We start from the raw sequence: 19371 nt of genomic DNA, 5'->3' as shown, positions 1-19371 counted from the left end.
AGAATGATCTACAACTGGGAACACAGATCACTGAAAATCTATTGACCTTCTGTTCCTGTTCTCCACTGCAGCAAAGAGTTCCCAACTTAGGCAAGAACAAAGGGCAGTCATGTGACAGACAAGCACTGATTACACTTTCTCTGCTACATTTGGATTTGTACACCTTCATCTACTCTATAATAGCCAATAAAATTTATTATTATAACACTTTAATATTCATAGTTAAATAATGTAATTAGTTTAATCCTCCCTAAAGTGGCTTGAACTTCCATTGTTTATCATTCCTGAGCAATAATCTTTGAGAAGAAAAATGGAGGTGTGGTAAAATACCTGTTCCACAAGTATAAGAATCTAGGTTCCAACCCCAGGATCACCCAAAATATTAAAAAATAAAATAAAATGGAAGGACAAAAGAAAGAAGCTAAAAATGCATATAATAGAAAACAGAGCAGAAAGCTAGAGAAAAGGGAAAATAAGGACAAGATACCCACCTCTGGGAAGAGAAAGACCGCAAGCTTTGAGGCTCAGAGGCAGTGTGTGTGCTCAGAGAGACAGAGTCAGGAAAACTGTAAAAAAAAGAAGAAATACAATGGCCATGCTGCATGGAGGAGACCCAAGCAATTGTCTATATTTGGCAGGTAGAAAGACTACATGCTGGACGGATAGGTGAGATGTATAAATTTTGACAGACCGTGTTTCCAAAAAACCTTATGTCTAAGTCCCCGTTAAGCAGCTATCTGTTCCCACAAGTGGTAGTTTTCTTCTGAAGTTCATGTAAACACTAGTCCCCATTGATACATGGAGTTAGTTTGGGCTCTGACTGAATCCACACAAAGATGGCAGAAGAGGAGTTAATGTGCTGCACTCACTCCAGGTTAGTCTCACACAGGCCTCAATGTGAGGCAATCTACCTGTTTTCCTTCTGGGGCTCTGCTTCCTTGTCCTTGGTGGATAAAGGAGAGTCTTCAAAGTCATAAGAGAAGAGGTGAAATGGACTGTGAGGTACATAGGGCAGCTTGTTTATAGTGGGGGATGCTTTGGGCATGGTGGAAGAGGACAGATTGGCCACAGCAGGGCTGGAAGGTGGCAGAAGAGTAGATTGGGTGGCCTCAGGCCTGCCTGGAAGCTGCCTTCCATGTGAGGTGGCACTTGAGATGGCTGGGAGCCCAGAGCTCTCTGGATCAGCGTACTTCCCATGGGGGCTCTGCTTGGAGGGAGAGCTGGCTTTGCTGTGGGTCCAAGATGGAGGGGAGGAAAGGAAAACAAGTATTTGGGAGAGAGAAAGCAAAGTTAGGAGAAAGAGAGATGTATCAAATTCACTATATGACAGTCACTAACTTCTACTCCAGATGAATCTTTTGAGCTACAACATCCAATTCCATCACCAAAAGTTTTGGTTTGCCCAGTCAGACTTGGCCCACCAGCTTTGCCTATCTCTGTGGGCATACAGAGACCTAGGAGGGCATTTACCCTGACCTTCAGGCTCTTCTGTATATTCTTTACTAACTGCTTTCAAAGCTGTTCTTAAAAGCATAGACAGATATGAGAAAAGAAGAAATGCCAGAAAGGAAAGCAAAGAGCCAAAAGGAAGGTGACAGGATACCAAAGAATGTTGCTTACATTCTGTTCAGATCCAATTTCTAAGCCTTCAACATTTAAGCTCCTTTAGACAGGTCAAGAGTTACAGCTATCAATAATCATTATCATCATCATCGCTGTCATCATCATCATCATCATCATCATCCTCTCTCTGTCTCTCTCTGTCTCTCTCTGTCTCTCTCTCTCACTCACACACACACACACACACACACACACCCTACTCCTACACCCTACTCCTACAAATAGTAACTGTAAGTGGTGGTAAGTTATCTAATTGTGATGATCAATATACTATATATAATCACATAATTGTATATACCTTGTCTATCCAATTGCATCAAGTAAATTATTTTTAAATGACAAACTTCCTCGTCTTCAAAGGACTTTGATATTTGAGTATTTTAACACATACCTTTGTAAACTTAAAACCAATGTTAAACTTTGCATTTTTCAAAATCACAGCCTCCCTTCCAGCCATATCCATGTGCACATGGGAAGTGAGCTACTTCCTTTGAGAGCTCCACCTACAGGCAATAGCAGGGACACACTGCTTTCTGAGGGAGTATGACACTGAAGCATTGAAGCAGCAGAAGCCAGGAGATGGGGGAGCAGCGAGGCCACTCTCCATGCAGAAGCAAGCACCAGTACTTCCTGCCGCTTCATGGTTTCACAGGTTTATATTAGAGAGCCAACAACTTCTGGATCAAGGTTAATGAAAACCTGGGTATTGTCAAGATTAAGTTCTGGTATTTAATACGCACACCTTTATTTCTTAAAACTCAAATGCCTAACTAGTCTTTAGGAATAATGCCTTCCCGTATTAATTCATGCAATCAGATTCTTCATGGCCTAAGGATTCTTTATCTGCCTGTATAAGTAACAATCTAAGGTGCAGAAAGCACACTGTCCATAGGGATTCCTCTGAAGGTTGATGTTTTTAGCCAGATTTTTCCACCTGGTCTTAAAGGTACTGAGCCATATGACCACAGGAGGATTTAAAGATTTACGTATTGGATGGTATGAGCACATTCATCAACTAAGGGAGCATACAAGGGTATTAAGAGTCTACATACTTTACAGCAGGACTGAGGTGGGACTGGCATCCAAATTTCCTCCCTTCCCAAAGTACCCTAATTAACCCATCACTGTCTGCAAGCCTGGTACATCAACACAAGCAAGGGGCTGTTTTTGTTTTTCCCCTTTCATTCTGAAATGTATGGCTAATGCTCCATGATCAGTTCATTCCTTTCCTTTCTCTACATATATGTAGGGGAAAAAAATCACCTGCCAGTTCATAGAGGATTCTAAGACCATTTGGAATAAAGAGAGACTCAGAGTGTCATATAAGAATTTCATGGGCAAAGACAGCCCTGGCTGATGAGGTATCAGTGCCAAGTGCTGTGTCAACTTCAAAATTGGTAAGAGAAAGAGGTACTGGAAGCCATCCAAAAACTTTCCTACTTTGCTTATTTGTAAAAATCAACAACAAAACACTAAAGGAGCATTAATTTGCAAGGGTAAGGAACACATCCAAGTTTAAATTATTTTTGCATATCAACAAATAAATTACCCATGAGTACTTTTATTTTTAGAAAGAACTTATTTGGGGGGAACAAAACCTACAAAATTTAAAAATATGTGCAAGGTACCTATGCATGTTAACACTGCCTGAAGATAAGAGAATGCTCTCTGCTGGGTTGATTACATAAGAATAAACTTCCCAAAAGGCTGCTGCCCTATAGGTTTGTTTGAGTACAAACGTCAATACAAGAAATTTTCCCTTTGCTATCTGGGAAAAGTTCCTATCCATTTGGAACATTTGGATCATTAACCTAGGAGTTACCCACACATTTTTGCATAACCATGTATTAGCAAAATTAGTGGGAAGAAGGGCACCAGCAACTCTTTACTACAATGCTGAAAGGCTTAAAATATCAACAGAAGTGAGCCATTATAGTCTCCATCAATCTTTCTGAGGCAAAGCACTGATTGAAGGAGAGAATAATAGGCAGAAAATCAATTGGGTAATTTTTCCATAAAGTGTGGTTAGTAGGCAGGATGTGAATAAAAAATACCATTCTCAAGGGAAAATGTGCTCAGTTATTTCTAAAAACTAGTCATTCTGTGGCTCTGTGCACAAAGTGAACGTTTGTCCCTATGAGCTGGTGAGAAGTGCAATTATGCAAAGGTGGTGGTAGCAAACCATCCTTTGAAGAGGAGCCTCAGGCTTTGGGCTTGAGCCTGGGAGGGTCCAGCCCTCGGTACCTTTCCTTGCCCTGACATTGGGCCTCGTCCTCTCTCTCCTCCTCTGAATTGGGCTCCGTGATTGGCTCTTCCTCTTCCTCCTCCTCATCCCTGAGACAGGCAAGCAAAACAGAAATGCACACAGAGACAAGATGGAAAAGTAAGATGAACATTAGACAAAAACAGGAAGATAAAGCACAAAAGAAAACCACATGTGGCTGAAATGGAAAGGTGTACTCTTCTTGCTTCTTGTGCTGGTACTGGGACTTGAAATCAGAGCCTGGGCATTGTCTCTTTGTTTTTGTGGTTGATTTTTGTTTGTTTTTTTTTTCTCAAGGCTGGTGCTCTACCACTTGAGACACAGCTCACATTTTTTGGGTGGTTAATTGAAGATAAGAATCTCACAGACTTTCCTGCCTGGGCTGACTTCAAACTGTGATGCTCAGATCTCAGCGGGGATTAATAGATGTAACCCACCAGTGCCCAGCAATAGAACACTTTTAATCCATTAGAAGACAGCAAACAATCGTATGGTACCTTAAATGTTAAGGAAATATCAAACCTAGAAGAGACCATATTTTGTTGTTAAGTTGGTTGGAGGTCACTACACTGACTTATTGCATGTGATTCAGAGAAGTTGCTAGCCTTGGTAGAACTTCTTTCATGTACACACACAAAGAATCATCCAGAATATGTTCTTGGTGATAAGCAGCTGCTAAGACAATCACTAAGTTTGCACACTGTCATTGTAACTCTTTCAATCAGAAACCATCAAGGACCAATCTGGCATCAACCTCATGGTACACATACAGGGACTTAGCTGCTAGCTAGCAGATTTTTAGCTAATAAGTTGGTAGCTGATTAGTCAATGATTAATCCCTTGATGGATTCAGAATATGATGGCATTATTCTGAAGTGGTGAGAAGTAGACAGTGGGCCTTGTTGTAGGAAATAGGTCACTAAGGACATGCCTGGGAAAGACTTACGCTGTCCCCTGTCCCTTCTACTGTTTCCTGGACACCAGAAAGGGAGTGGCTCTGCTCCATCATCCTCTTACGTAATGATGTGCTATCTGAGCACAGGCCCAGAAATAATGGACTAAAAGTTCAAACTGAGAGCTAAATCTTTCCTCTTTTTAAATTGTTTCTCTCAGGTATTTGTCATGACAATAAAAAGCTAACTCACAGAGATGATAAATTCATTCATCCGCTCTTCTTTTTTCTTAATTCTGTTTTGGTGGTATTAAGGTTTGAACTCACAACTAGGTAAGATCTGTACCATTTTTGCCTGAGCCATCCTTGAATAATGATCCTTCTACCTCTGCCTTCTGAGTAGCTGTGGTTACAGATGTGTGCCACCAAGTTTGTCTTATTTGTGGAGTTAGAATTCTGCATTTTTTTTTTCACTCAGGTTGACCTCTAGGCATGATCCTCTTATCTCTGCTTTAAAATATCTGAGATTACAGATATAAGCATACACAGCTTCTTTTGGCTGTTGTTAAGATAGGTTTTTCTTTTGCAGGTAGATGAGCAGGAGCTAAAAACTTTGACAGCTGGATTATTACTCTATTTTGCCCACTAAGCCCTGACATCATCTGACTTAAGTCACTGTCCACATAGATCACCTGCATTGTAACTTCTGAGATTCTCAATCCCTCATTTTCCTGGAACCCATTGACCTTCTTTTATAATACCACCTCTGACTCCCTGTTGTTTATATCTGTGCTAAGTAATTCTGGGTGTTTGGCTTCTGAGCATCAGATACCTCTATTGCTAAGGAGCAGGTACAAGCTTGCTATGAACTAATAGGTGTTTTCTTTTTTTCTTTTCTTTTTTTTTTTTTACCACAAGTAACTCCTGATTTGGGACCACCCTTTTCATATTGGAAAAACAACCCAGAGGCCTTCAACCTAACAAATTGAACAGGGCAAAGTTTCTACCAAAAGCAATTTAACTTCTCAAATTTGGGTCTTAGACTCATGTCTTGTCTCCTAGACTTCAAAACACAAATGACCTTTGCTGAGCTATTTCAAAAGCACAAGGCAAACTCTCAGAACAATACTACAGCATGTTCTAGGACCAAAGCAAATTGGGATGAGGGAAAGTTGAGCAATACACTCACAGTAAACATTTATATCTCATAGATACAAACTATCAAAGTATGCAAAATATATTTTAAAGATAACATACCATATAAAAGTTAGCAAATAGCACCACCAATAAACTTGCATAAAAATGAATCTTATTCTTCTCTGTAAATAAGGGGGTTATAAATTAAGACCACCATTCATATCCATTGGGAAAAATTGAAAATACTATGTTTGAAGAGAACATAAGAAATACAGCCTTTTAGACTCTCGTGTCAGACGTGTGAATAAGTATACCAACTATGGTAACTCTATCTTATAAAGTTAAACATTTGCATCACATCCTAAAAATGTCATCCTAAGCAATTTTAGAAGTCACAACTGAATGGAAGAGAAGTTGCTAGAATATAGTAGGTAGACACCAAGGATATTACCAAACATCTTACAATGCCCATGCTGGTCCTCACAATAAAGACTAATTATATTCAAAATGCCAACAGTGCTAAGGACAAGAATCCTTCCATGAGGATAATAAAAAGTACATATGTGTCAGATTAAGCCCAAGAATATTCTTAGCAGCATAATCACCAAAGCTGGAAATATCTCAAATAGCCACCAATAGCACAAAGAGAAAGCAATTGTTGTCAACTCCAAGCAGTGAAAATTAATGAACTACAATTTTACACAACAAGGAAGACCATCAGAAGCACAGTGAGGAGAGAGGGTAAGTTGGAGAAGAAACATATGAGATGATCAGAATTTTATAAATTTCAAAAGGGTAATGTTGTATAATACATTATTTGGTTTTGTGTGTGTGTGTGTGTGTGTGTGTGTGTGTGTGTGTGTAAAATAACTCTATAAAACAAAATAAAAACCCCAGCAAGACAGTGATACACACGTTTAAACACAATAGTTACTGGGTCTGTGAATGAGAGAGTGGGAAGTGATACTGTTTTGGTTAGGCCATCATCTTATTGATACTTAATGAAGTAAGGAGGTCAGGTCTGGCCAGCACCATATTAGCCACATGGTAGATGTTAGGGTCTGGCATCTTGTCTTCATTATGGGGGAAGAAAGCCCCTGCCCATCATCTGCCTCCCAGAAAATAGGCATGACCAGATCCTTGGAAGCAGTGGCTGGCACTTGGCTGAGAGGTTATTTAATCTGTCATTCTAGTGCCTGGGACTGGGAATTTGCTGTGGATCTGCCCTCTGCACCAACCCAGACCAGCCTAGCCACCATCATGCTATACCACGTTTGTCTCCATGATTCTGTGTCCTGTGTCCTATCTCCTGGCTCATCTCCAGTCATCATGGCGTCCTAATTCAGCTCTCCATTGAAGCTGAATTGGCTTGTTGGTATTGTTTTTGTTATTTCTTTCCTCTTTAGCATCTTTCCTAGCTGTGTTATGTATATTTGGGGGCTACAGGCCTTTATAACAATTGGCTGCCTGCAGCCTGTCAACTGTATTATAAAGACTCCAATATTTCATATTTCAAAATGTGGTTTCTGGGATGATTCACCTTACAACAATAACAATAAACCAGAACAGAACTCTATTTCAATCAATGATGGCATTTCATTAGCCAAGGATGTCTGATCCAATTCTACGCAATTGGGATGCTTCAAAAATAATAAAACACAATTTTTGTAAATCAAGTCTAAGTATGAAGTCTATCTCCTTTTATCCAACCAATGTTTCAGTGAATACTTATTATGTACAAGGGACACAGTGGTATAAAAAGGTTCTCATTGTTGGGTTTACAAGCTTGTGAGGAAGAAGAAACATAATCACCCTGAAAGTGTTCAATCTGAGGACCTATGTAGCCTGAAAAGGCATCTACAGGATTATTAGAGCAAAGTTCCGAAGATCAAGGAGGAACTGACATTGTGGGATTTTGCAGACATTTTAAATGCTCCATTTAAGTTCTGTGAAATGTATATACATCTTATGTCATAATTAGATGAAAATATGTCATTGAAATATTCATAATTATATGAAAAATATGTCATCGAAATATTCTGCTAGATTTATAGCCAAGTGCTCCCTTGGGCTCTGCTTACATCAGTCTGTATTAACAAATGTTTAAACTATAGTTTCAGCTTAGCCTTTCTGTGACTCATAATTTCTATTAAACTTTAAGGCTGTTTCTAAGTTATCCAGGGCCCAAGATGAGATTGAAAATTTCCAATTAGTGATCCTAATCAGTTACGACAAATATCTGACCAAGTGAAGCAGTGATGTCATTTAAAAATAGAGGTTATCCACCAAATAAAATTAAAGTTCCCTCAAAAGATTTGTACCAGCCAAGTGAATGAAAAGGCATCTAACAGAGTCCAGCTGTTGGTTTGATGTTTCCATGGTGAGAACCCAAAGTTAAGACAGGGAAGTATTTATTGTTCTTGTAGCATGCACATTTTTGAAGCAGCAGAAAATATAGCTCATGGAGCCCAATAGAACCAAGAATCTGAACTACTGGCCAGCCCCTCAAATGTACAAGCCACTATTTTACTATTTTGTTTTGGAATCAAGCATTAGTAGATCTAGTACATCATTACTGCTGAAACAGGGAGTACTTTAATTCAATGGAATTTTTTAACTGTGCAAAATATGGACATTATCACAGGAAAAAAGCACAACTAACAGTTGATGTTGCAGATCTATTCAGATGTAAAACAAATTAATCCAGTAGTAGCTAATGACTAATGAGGAGGGTCCCTGCTTTAGTGTGTGCCTTGATTTTATGTTAATAAAAGATTTAATTCATTCCAGCATCCTTGGGACATCTGAGAGAGCAGATCAAAAACATAAATGAGATTGGCTGCAATTCTCCAAGAAATTTTAGAAACAACAGTGACATCTAGTATGGTCCCAGGCCAGTGGCCTCCAGAGAACCCACCTTGGGTTTGCTTGGTCAATCCAAGGATTCTCATATCTCACCCCACACAACAGAATGGAGCCTCCGGCTCTGATGGTCTGTTACATGGGAAGAAATGAAATTCTGCAGACATTAGACATTTTATCCAATTTCTAGATGTCGTGTAATTACGACATAATGTGTGTTTTCAGGTTAAATTTGCTTTTAAATAAAAATATAAGTTAATACCAAATGCTCCCAAAGCTGAAACTTTTGAGTGCTAGCATTGATATCCAAAAGCAGAAAGTTCCACACATGGCTTCATATGTTAGGTCACAGCCAAAACACAGATGCACTCAAAATATTGTGCAAACTGATCTTCAGGCTAGATGTATAAGGTATACATAAATCATAACTAAATTTCATGTTTAGCTTTCTCTCACCTACAATATATCTCCATATGTAGATACAAATTGCTAAAACTAGAAGAAAATCCTAAGTCTTAACATCTGGGTTCTCAAGCATTTGAGAAAGGGTCCAAAAGGCTACTCACTAATCATACAGCATACTGCCTTGTGTTTTTCACCAACGGGAAGAGCAGTGTCCTTGACACCATATGTATTTAAGAAGAAATTGTAACCATCACGAGGAGGTGTCAGACTGAGCAGAGTCTTAGTATGCAGAAGTATCTTCTAAATTCATGTCTCAGTTTGATTCTTGAACTTCCAATTGCCTTTGTATATGCTTTGGACTCACAAGCACCCCTTTGGGGTTTCTTCCTTTCTTTTCTCTTACTAACATATATTAACTAAGCAGAATAGTGGTTTGGTTTGCATGAGGGTATTTTTATACATGTATATTATGTACTTGGATCATTTTTACCTTTGTCCCCTTCCTCTCAGTTTCATTCCCTTTCCCAATATTTCCCTTTTTACTTGCAATTTTTTAAAATCTAGACAATATATGTGACAGCAAATATACATTATTTGTCTTTGTAGGTCTGGCTTATTTTACTTAACATGATGATCTCTAGTTCCAGTCTTACCTGGAAATGGCCTAACTTCTTTATGGCTGGTTGATACCGTGCTGTGTATGTTGGCCACCCTTTCCTTTATTCAATAACTCAGGAATGGGCACTGCTGAGGCTGATTCTATGACTTGAATAGTCCCATAATAAACAAAGGTTTGGAGATATCCCTATTATAGGCTGACTTCAATTTCTTTGGGAATATGTCCAGAAGCATGTACTAAAGAGTTTAGTGAAATGAACCCCAAGATAGGGACACAAGTGGTTTTTTTCTTTCTTGCTATTGTTGCTAACATATTTATAATGTACCATGTGATTTTTTGGTTCCTTTGTATGTTCTTCCCCCACAGCATAACTCCTATTTTCATTGTATTTGATGTTGGTGCCCTGGGTCTTGTATATACACTTTTCTAATTTGGGGAGGGGAAGGGAAAAAACAAAATGCTTAAATAGGGATACAGGTTGACTCATTCTAACAATGAGATGCACAAGACACTATGTTGGAAAATGAACTTTACAATTTAGGCGAGAGGGGGAGTGTAGTTGGGGAGGTGGGGAAGGAAGGGACGGTAGGGGAAAAACAAAGGAGGAGGTAACAATGCTTGATAGGAAATGTACTCATCACCTTGCTCATATAACTGTAACCCCTCCATACAGTATTTTTTTACAATAAAAAACGTATAAAAAAGTTCTTTTTTTCTCTCAGTAGTTCTATTGAGAAACCTCCAGACTAAGCTATACTCTTTGTAACAGTATATAAAGGTTTCTCTTTCCTCCAAATCCTTGTCACTATTTATGTTTTCTGTTTTAAAGATAACATTCCTGTTTAATGAGTGCATTTCCTTGATGGTTAACAACATTGTTCAATTCCTTTGTCCATATATTGGACCATCAACTGCTTTTGTGTATGAGTTCTGGTCATGGAGCTTCAGTTCAAGGCCTGGGTGCTGTCTCTTAGCTTTTGTGCTCAAGGCTAGCATTTTACCACTTGAGCCACAGTTCTACTTCGAGCTCTGTGTTGACTAATTGGAGATAAGCTTCTCACAGAGTTTTCTGTCCAAGCTAGCTTCAAACCATGATCCTCAGATCTCAGCCTCCTGATTTGCTAGGATTATAGGCATGAGACAATGGCACCCAACATCATCAACTTTTAATATAGTAATTAACTACAGATAATTGTAATTTACAGACAAATCTCAAATCTTGTATTTCAGTCATAGTTCATTCCATCCATCTCATTTTCTGTTTTTAAGCCCTAAACTATGCCTTCAAATTACCAGCAATAACCACATGACTTGTTTGAGTGGCATAGCTTTCTGCCATTGACCATCAGCTGATTGTGATGCCAATGAGGAATGAATTGCATGTAGAGGAGAGAAAGGAAGAGGAAAAACCAACAGCACAGGTCCAGAATTACCCACAAAGATAGATCATCACTCAAGGAAATGCACACAAGTTCCCAGACCTCAGGATGATCTTGCCCAGTTCCTACCATGTCTACATAGGTTTGGTCTCATCCTGGGACAGAGAGTGTCCTGGAAGATCCAGTTGTAAGGGTTATTTCCTCTACTGCATTCCTCCAAACCTCCACCAATGGTCACTTCCAGCCATTATGCACCCCTTTGATACTTGAAAATGTGAATGCTTACATCATAGTTTGGGGAATTATATTCTAAACTCCACAGGGTTTAAGCTACTAATATTTAAGATACCAGTATTTCCCTGTACTTCTGCATCAACAGCTACCACCCATAGACATTTCCACTCTCCCTAGCCTCCAATCTGATCCCTAGCAGGCAAGAAGACATCTCTTCAACATATATGGCTCAGCCAAACATGCCAAATAATTACCAGACTCAGTGTCATGATTTCCAAGACTCTGCATGATCTCACCTGTTCACTGTGCTAAATCTCATTTCATCGTGTGCCTGTTTTGTTTCCACCACACTCTCTACCTAGGCATAACAAGTCCTCTTTACTGTCTGCCCCTGAACATTGTATTCCCTGGGCTTGGGAGTTCCTCCCACTCTTCCCCCCCCCCCTCAAGATCCAGCCTAATGCTTTAGGAACTTCTTGGACCAGTCCCTTCTCACTCTCTTCTTTGCTAAATAACTTTGTTAATATTCATAATCCTTTGGAAAAATATAGTATAAAATTAAAAAACGAAATCCCCTTTTTTGAAGCCATTGTTATAAATTTGGTAAGTAAAGAGACTTAAAATGAAATATATATGATTACACAATCATTTTACACAGCCAAGAACCTGGCAAGGATGTTGTCATTTCTGTTACTGTATATTGCTTATCATTGCTGATCGCACACATCAGATAGATCATGCTTTAATTCTCTAGCTATGACTTATAATAGCAGCTTTTGGCTATTACAAGTGATGCTATATTGACTGTTCCTGTCTGTGTCCTTGTGTACTTCTGCAGGTTCTTAGCTAGGGCATATCCTTATGCTCCTGTTATCCTTTGCCAAATAGCCACTGGTTATCTTCAAAAGTTCTCTTCCAAAGCTACACAGACTGTAACGTCCACTTGCTCACTCTCTTATATCCACCGCAATATCCTTATATCCAAGTATACGGTGGCGAGAAGAAAATAGGAGTAAATGAATCAATATTATTTTGGTCCTGTAGTCACAGGAGCTAATATTCCTGACTCAACACACAGGTCAGCAATTAAAAACTGAAGCTCATAAATGGTTGATACTGAGAAGCCTATGAACATAAAACTACTTTTGAATAACATAATCAGCATTGTTTCTCTGATAAAGATTGGTTACTTAAGAAACAAGATTTTGTGGATAGGGATCCAAGTCTACAAACAGAAAAAGTTAAGCCTAAATCATTTTATCATTCATAAATGTATTCTTCTCTTTTCTTTTTTCCTCCTTCCTCCCTTTCTGCCTTCCTGTCTCTCTCTCCTCTCTATTCACCCTGTCTGGCTCCCTCTCTCCTCAACCTCTGCTGGTACTAGATTTGAACTCAAATCCTTGTGTTTGTCAGGCACTTTGTCTGCCATTTGAACCAGGCCCTCGCCCTTGTTTGCTTTATTTTTTTGAGTAGGGTCTTTGGGGGGGGGGGGCAGAAGCCAGCATCATATCATAGACCTTCCCTATCATGCCTGGCTCCTTTATTGTTTTACTCATTCTCCTCCCCCACCCCCACCTCAATACACAGGCTGATCTCAAACAGTAAGCTAATAATTTTCTGACTATGTGATCCAAATTACTTACTCTTCTACTGGAAAGAAAATTTTGCAAAGTTTGTTGTATGTTTAAAAAATGTAGAAAAACAGAAAAATAGCTTCTCAAATCCTAGCCAAGGCAACAGCCAGGGGACACTCCTCTTCCCCGCCCCCTCCTTCCTGGCAGGCTTTGCCCTTCCAAAGACCTCTGAGAGCTAAAAGCCAGCATGGCAGGTCCTGACTAGCCACTTCCACAAGGGGGCTCATCTGCTAGTCAACTTTTAATCTCATGTTGATAATACCAGGACCGCATGGCTGGAGAATAAAACCTCAGGAATGAAATCATTTCTCTGGGGGCAATGTGGAGACTGTAAGTGGGTATTCCTGAAGTGTGATATAATTGTCTCTGGATCCCTCACTGAGTTATTGTGTTTGGGAAGCAGTTCTCTCAAGATGATCAAAACATTCTGAGTACAGATATCTTTTGGAGTGTGCCCTCGCTTCCTCCAGCTCTGCAGGGCACTTTGCTAGGCCCAGGGACAGGTGTACCAGTTCTTTGCTTGGCCCTGTCGCTCTCACCCTCTGGGAAAAGACAGGCTCTTTTGAGGGGAGCTCTATTGTCACTCATTTACTGTATGTACTTCGTCTCTATGCCAAGGAAGGCAGTTCACAGGGTTCACTCCTTTCCTCCTCACAGGCACCTCTGAGCTAGGCATGATGAGTACTTTCATTTATAGATTAAGGGCAAAGGCATAGGGAGGTTAAGGGCTTTGCCCAGAGTCTTAAGGCTAGTAATCAGAATTGGAATCTCTGTTCAGCACTACCATTGTGAGCCTGACAATGCAATGCCACCTATTATGATAAATGGCTAGGGGAAAAAAAAATCTTTCTGTTTAATAACTGGACAAAACCATTTGTCCTTGTTTCAGATCCTTTCCTGAACATTGGGAGCATTTCTGGCTGTATTCATGTGCACAGGAGTCCATCAGTTCCTATTCCTTACCTCGATGGCTCTCTCTGTCCATCCTACTGACACACACAGGAGAAGGAATGGCATAAATATCGCAGTGTACCAGGCGATGGATTTGGACCATGAGCATGGCCCATAATCAATCTCTGAAGCATAACAACTACGTCACTCAAAAAAATAATTTAAAAAAAATTTTCAATGTAACCAAGATGCTTCATTCACCACCATCAGCTCACTGGGCATATGGAGCAACACAGATGACTTTAACCCAGGTCCTGCTTTGGGTCCATCTTCTTAATTGCCAAAGCCTATCCCAAAGGACTCACTTGCAAAACAATCCACCAGCCTCCTGCCATGCCCAGGACATACTTCCTTTTCACTGTCAGATTTGGCATCTTTGACCGACATTTTCAAGCTTTAATTTCCTTGTTTGTTCAATCTTATCAGTTCACAATTACCACCAGCTCCCTCTTGGGTAGGGTGATCTCATTCTCTTTTTTTAAATATGTTTTTTATTGTAAAAATACTGTACAGAGGGGTAACAGTTACATGAGGAAGGCAATGAGTACATTTCCTATCAAGCGTTGTTACCTCCTCCTTTGTTTTTCCCCTACCATCCATTCCCTCACCACCTCCCCAACTCCTCCCCTACCCCAAAGCTGTAAAGTTCGTTTTCAACATAGTGTCTTGTACATCTCATTGTTACAATGGGTCAACCCATAGCCTTATTTCAGCATTTTGTTATTTCCCTTCCCCTCCCCAAATTAGAAAAAATGTATATACAAGATGCAGGCCATAGGAATCAAATAAGCTCTTTATAGGACTGGTTAGAAAGCCCCAAGTCCACTGGGCTTAGAGACCAGTGTCTCCTTAGGGAGAAAAATGTCTGCTTTCTAGAGAAACCCATATCTGCATAGGCTAACCTAGAAAAAAATCAAGCTCTACAATAAGAGATATGGTTGTACAGAACCTTGATGAAATGGTGTATGTTTAGGATATATGGGGTCTGGACAAAAGAAATGAAAGCAAGCCTGGCACTGAAGCCAGCAAAGTCAAAGATCCAACTGGCACAGGAGCTGGGTTCTCGGAAGTGCATTTACCACCCCTCTCACATGAGCAGCTCACCTCTGCTGGAAATTTCCTCTTATAGGAATTCTCTATAGCTTGAGAAACTAACCAACTCCGGGTTTGACTGGCTTAGGAAACAGGTGATGGTCTCAGTTTCAGAACTCTCAGAGATGATAACAGTGTACTTTTTCAGCAATTTTCAGCAATTGTCATTGGCTCCTCTGCTCCCTGAGTCTGCTTTTGCCTGGGTTATAGTCAGGGCTTTACGCATTTGAGTTCCAGAAGAGCCTGTCCAACTGACTTGGGATTTTGGCTTGTTTTACTCAAACTTTGTATGTTCAAACCTTGCTGAGTGCTTTCAGGCAGGCCATGACCCTAGTGCCTGGGAATCAGCTCAGACTCAGACTTCACTATGCAGTCTAGTCACTATCTTATCAACTCTATCTCTTGCCTCTCCCTACTTTCCCCTGGCTCCCACTCTCCCTAGCTGTCCATTTCTCCTGGTCCCCATATTCCTGTGTGAGGCCTTAAGTCCTCCAATGCTTCCCAGACGCTCTCAGAGAGTTCTTCGAAAAACAAAGCTTCTATCTCACCCCTCCACCTAACTTATTCATGCCTCTACTCAGTTTTAAGGACAAAACCCTGTCAATTTCTTCAGAATCTACAACAATAGTCTAATAAAGTCTGAACCTCCTAAGAAGTCTGTAAACTAGTCATAGTGGATTTCCCAAAACTACAAATCCAACCGGGAGTCAGTGAGGAAGTAGGTAACATTATCCAAAAAGAAACATACTCATTACCTACTTAGGTAACATTTCTGCGCATCACCTTTATAATAACAATAAAAAAAAATCACATCCCACAAATCTGCTGAAGGCTCATGCTTTCATACTAGCTACTCAGGACACTGGGATCTGAGGATCTCAGTTGGAAGCCAGCACAGACAGAAAAAGCCCATGAGATTTATGGCAGAGTGGAGCCATGGCTCAAGTGGCAGAGTGCTATCCTTGAGCAAAAAGAGCTCAAGGACACAGCCCAGGGCCCAAGTTCAAGTCTCAGTACCAGCACAAAAAATAGACTACAAATCTTGCAAAGTGAGCACTTACTCTCCAATGCCTCTCCAAGTCTCTCCTCCCACTCTACTCCTCCCAACCCCCTCTCTGCTCAGTACTCAGGAGGAGCCATGGATCTGTGTTGGGAGAGCACTGGCTGTCTTCCAATCATACCTACTTCCAAGAGGTCATAGCCCTGTCAGTGAACCCCATTCATAACAAACCATTTGCCATCAGATAAATCTTTCCAAGTAGCTACATGCCACTCAAGGTAACAGTGGTGGTTAATCTGGTTGTGAAATCCTCCAGCATGTTTATGCTGGTACACAACACACAGCTCTCCAGTTCATGTCTGTGTTTACTTAACAGTTACTTTTTTTATTAGAACAATATCCGGGAAAGCTCTGGGGCATAGAGTAACTGAAAATAAATGGGACTAAGCATACATTGGTGAAGTCTAGCCTAGGGCTAAGCATACATTTGTACAGTCTAGACTAGTTCTCCTCCTGCCTTCTTAAAAAGACATCCTCATTCTGGATTTACACAAGAGGAGACTGAAGTCAGGCCTGAGAACCACACTGCCTCTCTCTCAATCTTCACAGCTGCCTCTTACTGCATGTGGCAGGAGCCATACCAAGCAGGTCACTCCAGTCACAAATATTATAGGCTAGCATTATATAATATCTACTTGTCTGATAACTTTTTTCTTTGAAAATGGGTTTTTTTTATTGCCAATTGCTTCCAAGAAAGAGAAAAGGCTTCTCTACTATACTGCTGTAGATCCTGTAGGTCTACAGCAGATGAATTCTGTAACCCTAGCAACCAAACTCTGTCCATCCCAGAACTTAGGCATCCAAAACACATCTCCTTCTTGTCAAAATAAGGGAAAATGAGCTCACCTACCCAGTGTCATAATTAGGCTCCCTCATTTGCCCACAACTTCCTCTGGCTTGTGGAAAGATTCCAACACCTTTCCCCACTCTTGCAGTAATATAGAGAACAACATCCCTTCAATTGCCTCCCTGAAGCTCAGTCCACAGGCTCAGCCCCAAGGCTTGGCTCCGTTATCCTACCACCCACTGGGCCACTAATTGGTGTATACCAGCTGTGAGCTCCAAAAATGCAAAGACAGCTTAGGTCTCTGGCTCCTCCTCAGCCTCCAGTCATTGACAGTCAACTGTGGCCTCCTTCTAAGCAAGTTTCTGTTTTATATACCTCCCTTCCTCCGCCTCCACAGGGATGGTGGGTTAGTTATTACTAACTGAAAGCTTTTTTCCGTCTTGCTGTTATTGCTCTAACATTTTTAGAAACTATCTTTGGCACCCATTTGAGAGAAAAATAAGCAAATAAATATGATTATTTCAGGATCAAAAAAATCAGTAAGTGGTACACTTAAAAATTTCCATACAAAAACCAAACTGTAGTTTTACATTAATTAAATCAGGCAAGCCATGTGGGGGATGAGTGAGCAAAGTCCAAACAGGAAATAGAGAAGAAAGTATCAATCGCTTGTCCTTCATTGAAGCCTTCAAGATAATTAGTAATTATCACAAAATTCAAATCAAAGTCCCAAGTTACCACATGTCACCTTCAATAATTACAAACAGTCTGAAAAACTGATAACAATCAGGGCTGGTAATGGAGTGGGAAAATGGCCAAGGACAGGTTAGTGGTGGGATAAACTGGTATATCCTTTTCATAGAAAAGTGGGCTGATGTCAATATTCAAAATATAAGTGTTCTTTGACCTAGAATTCGACTTCAAACAATTTCTTAGAACAAAGCTGATGGTTCACTACAAGTCCTAGCCACTTAGCAAGCTAAGACCTGAGGATCAAGATTCAAAGCCTGCCTGGTCAAGAAAGTCCATGAGACTCTTATTTCCAATTAACCAGAAAAAAAGCCAGAAGTTGGATATATGGCTCAAGTGATGGAATGCTAACCTTGAGCAAAAAAGGCAAGCAAGAGTGCAAGACTCTCAGTTCAAGCCCCAGTATCAACACACACACACACACACACATACATATATATATATGTATATACATATATATATGCATATATATGTATATATACAGATAGATAGATAGATAAACGAGGAAACACTGGGGAAGGCAGAATTGAGTGAAAGGTTTCCTAACAAGCATAAAGTATATGAATAGAACTGGGTTTCTCAGGAAAGACAGAGCCTAAGTATAGAAGTATACCCATCTCTTGGCTCTTGCTTGGGATAAGATTTAAACACCTTTTAGTACCAAGATTGAATGTAGATTAAAACAGACATGGCTTTACTTGTTGTTATTGTTAATTAGACAGCCCCAAATAATTTCCTCAGTAATGAATGAAAGTATCCCTTTTCTTCCTTTCAATCAAATTTGTAAATTTTAAGCACAAAGATGAAACTCATTATGGTACACACACAGAGTCACACAATGATACCTTTTAGGTAACTAATGCATAGTGTAGAATTCTATTTCTTAAGAAACCAAAGCACAGGAGTGCTGAGTTTTATCTTAGTAGCTGTAACCAGAATGACAGCACATAGCCTAGTCAGCGAATGTCTATAGGGATACTTTTGAGATATATGCCTCAATTCTCTCTGAATTTTTGTATTCACTTGAGTAAAAATGTATCTGCATAGTAAACAAATCAAATTCTCTCTCTTCAAAGTCACAAGGATGAATCTGATTCAATACATATGCTTAAGAGTAGTTAACTGGGAAGTAGTTTTCTACTGGCTGAACACTGATTCACAAGGGCCACATATTTGGGGCTACCACAGCTCAGCCACCCCCTAGATCCAGCCAGGCTGCTCCCCTGATTGTTTCTTCACTTGTACACTAAAGGGGACAATAATGGTTGTCCTGCCAGGATTTGACAGAGGATTATTGTCAAAATCCAAATGATCCAGAAGAACTTCAGTGGAGAAAACATCGTACATTTTTAGGCAACATGAATTCTTTCCTGACCGCACACATTTTTCTAACTTCTTCTCAAACATCTTGGCATCACCTGGGGTACAGAATGATAAAAATCCAGCCTCACATTCCTTACATGTGGGCATCCGGAGGCATGTCACTACAAATAAGCAATCAATGCACCAGGACCTTCACAAAGAGAGTGGCCTACATCAGGCAGACTGTACCTTTCTAGGTCTACAGGGGATGGCACACGATGGGCTACTTAACTTGAAGGCACCAATATTACTAAGTAGGATAGCTTTTCAAACCCTCTTTCTCTCAACCTTACTCTCACCTTGGCCAAAACCGTACTGTCACTT

The 19371-nt window shown here is 40.1% G+C and overlaps 1 protein-coding gene across 4 annotated transcripts in view; it reads right to left on the bottom strand.

The window, feature by feature from the left end:
- Positions 1-19371, bottom strand: part of Fhod3 (formin homology 2 domain containing 3) — a 431422-nt gene that overhangs the window by 120831 nt on the left and 291220 nt on the right. The window contains exons 11-12 of one of the 4 annotated variants that reach the window (XM_042675149.1): positions 3865-3954; positions 912-1229 (exon numbers count right to left, since the gene is read on the bottom strand). The exons of 2 other annotated variants lie outside the window; for them this stretch is intronic. In XM_042675149.1, the coding sequence (XP_042531083.1) occupies positions 912-1229; positions 3865-3954 (408 nt within the window). The remainder of the gene's footprint in view (positions 1-911; positions 1230-3864; positions 3955-19371) is intronic. One more of the 4 variants, XM_042675146.1, reaches the window with a different exon arrangement.

The sequence above is a fragment of the Dipodomys spectabilis genome, unplaced genomic scaffold, assembly GCF_019054845.1.
Source record: "Dipodomys spectabilis isolate Male_0828 unplaced genomic scaffold, ASM1905484v1 ptg000024l, whole genome shotgun sequence".
In the NCBI taxonomy this organism is placed as follows: domain Eukaryota; kingdom Metazoa; phylum Chordata; class Mammalia; order Rodentia; family Heteromyidae; genus Dipodomys; species Dipodomys spectabilis.
Note: the sequence above shows the minus strand (reverse complement) of the source record. Positions and strands in the feature narration are given on the sequence as shown.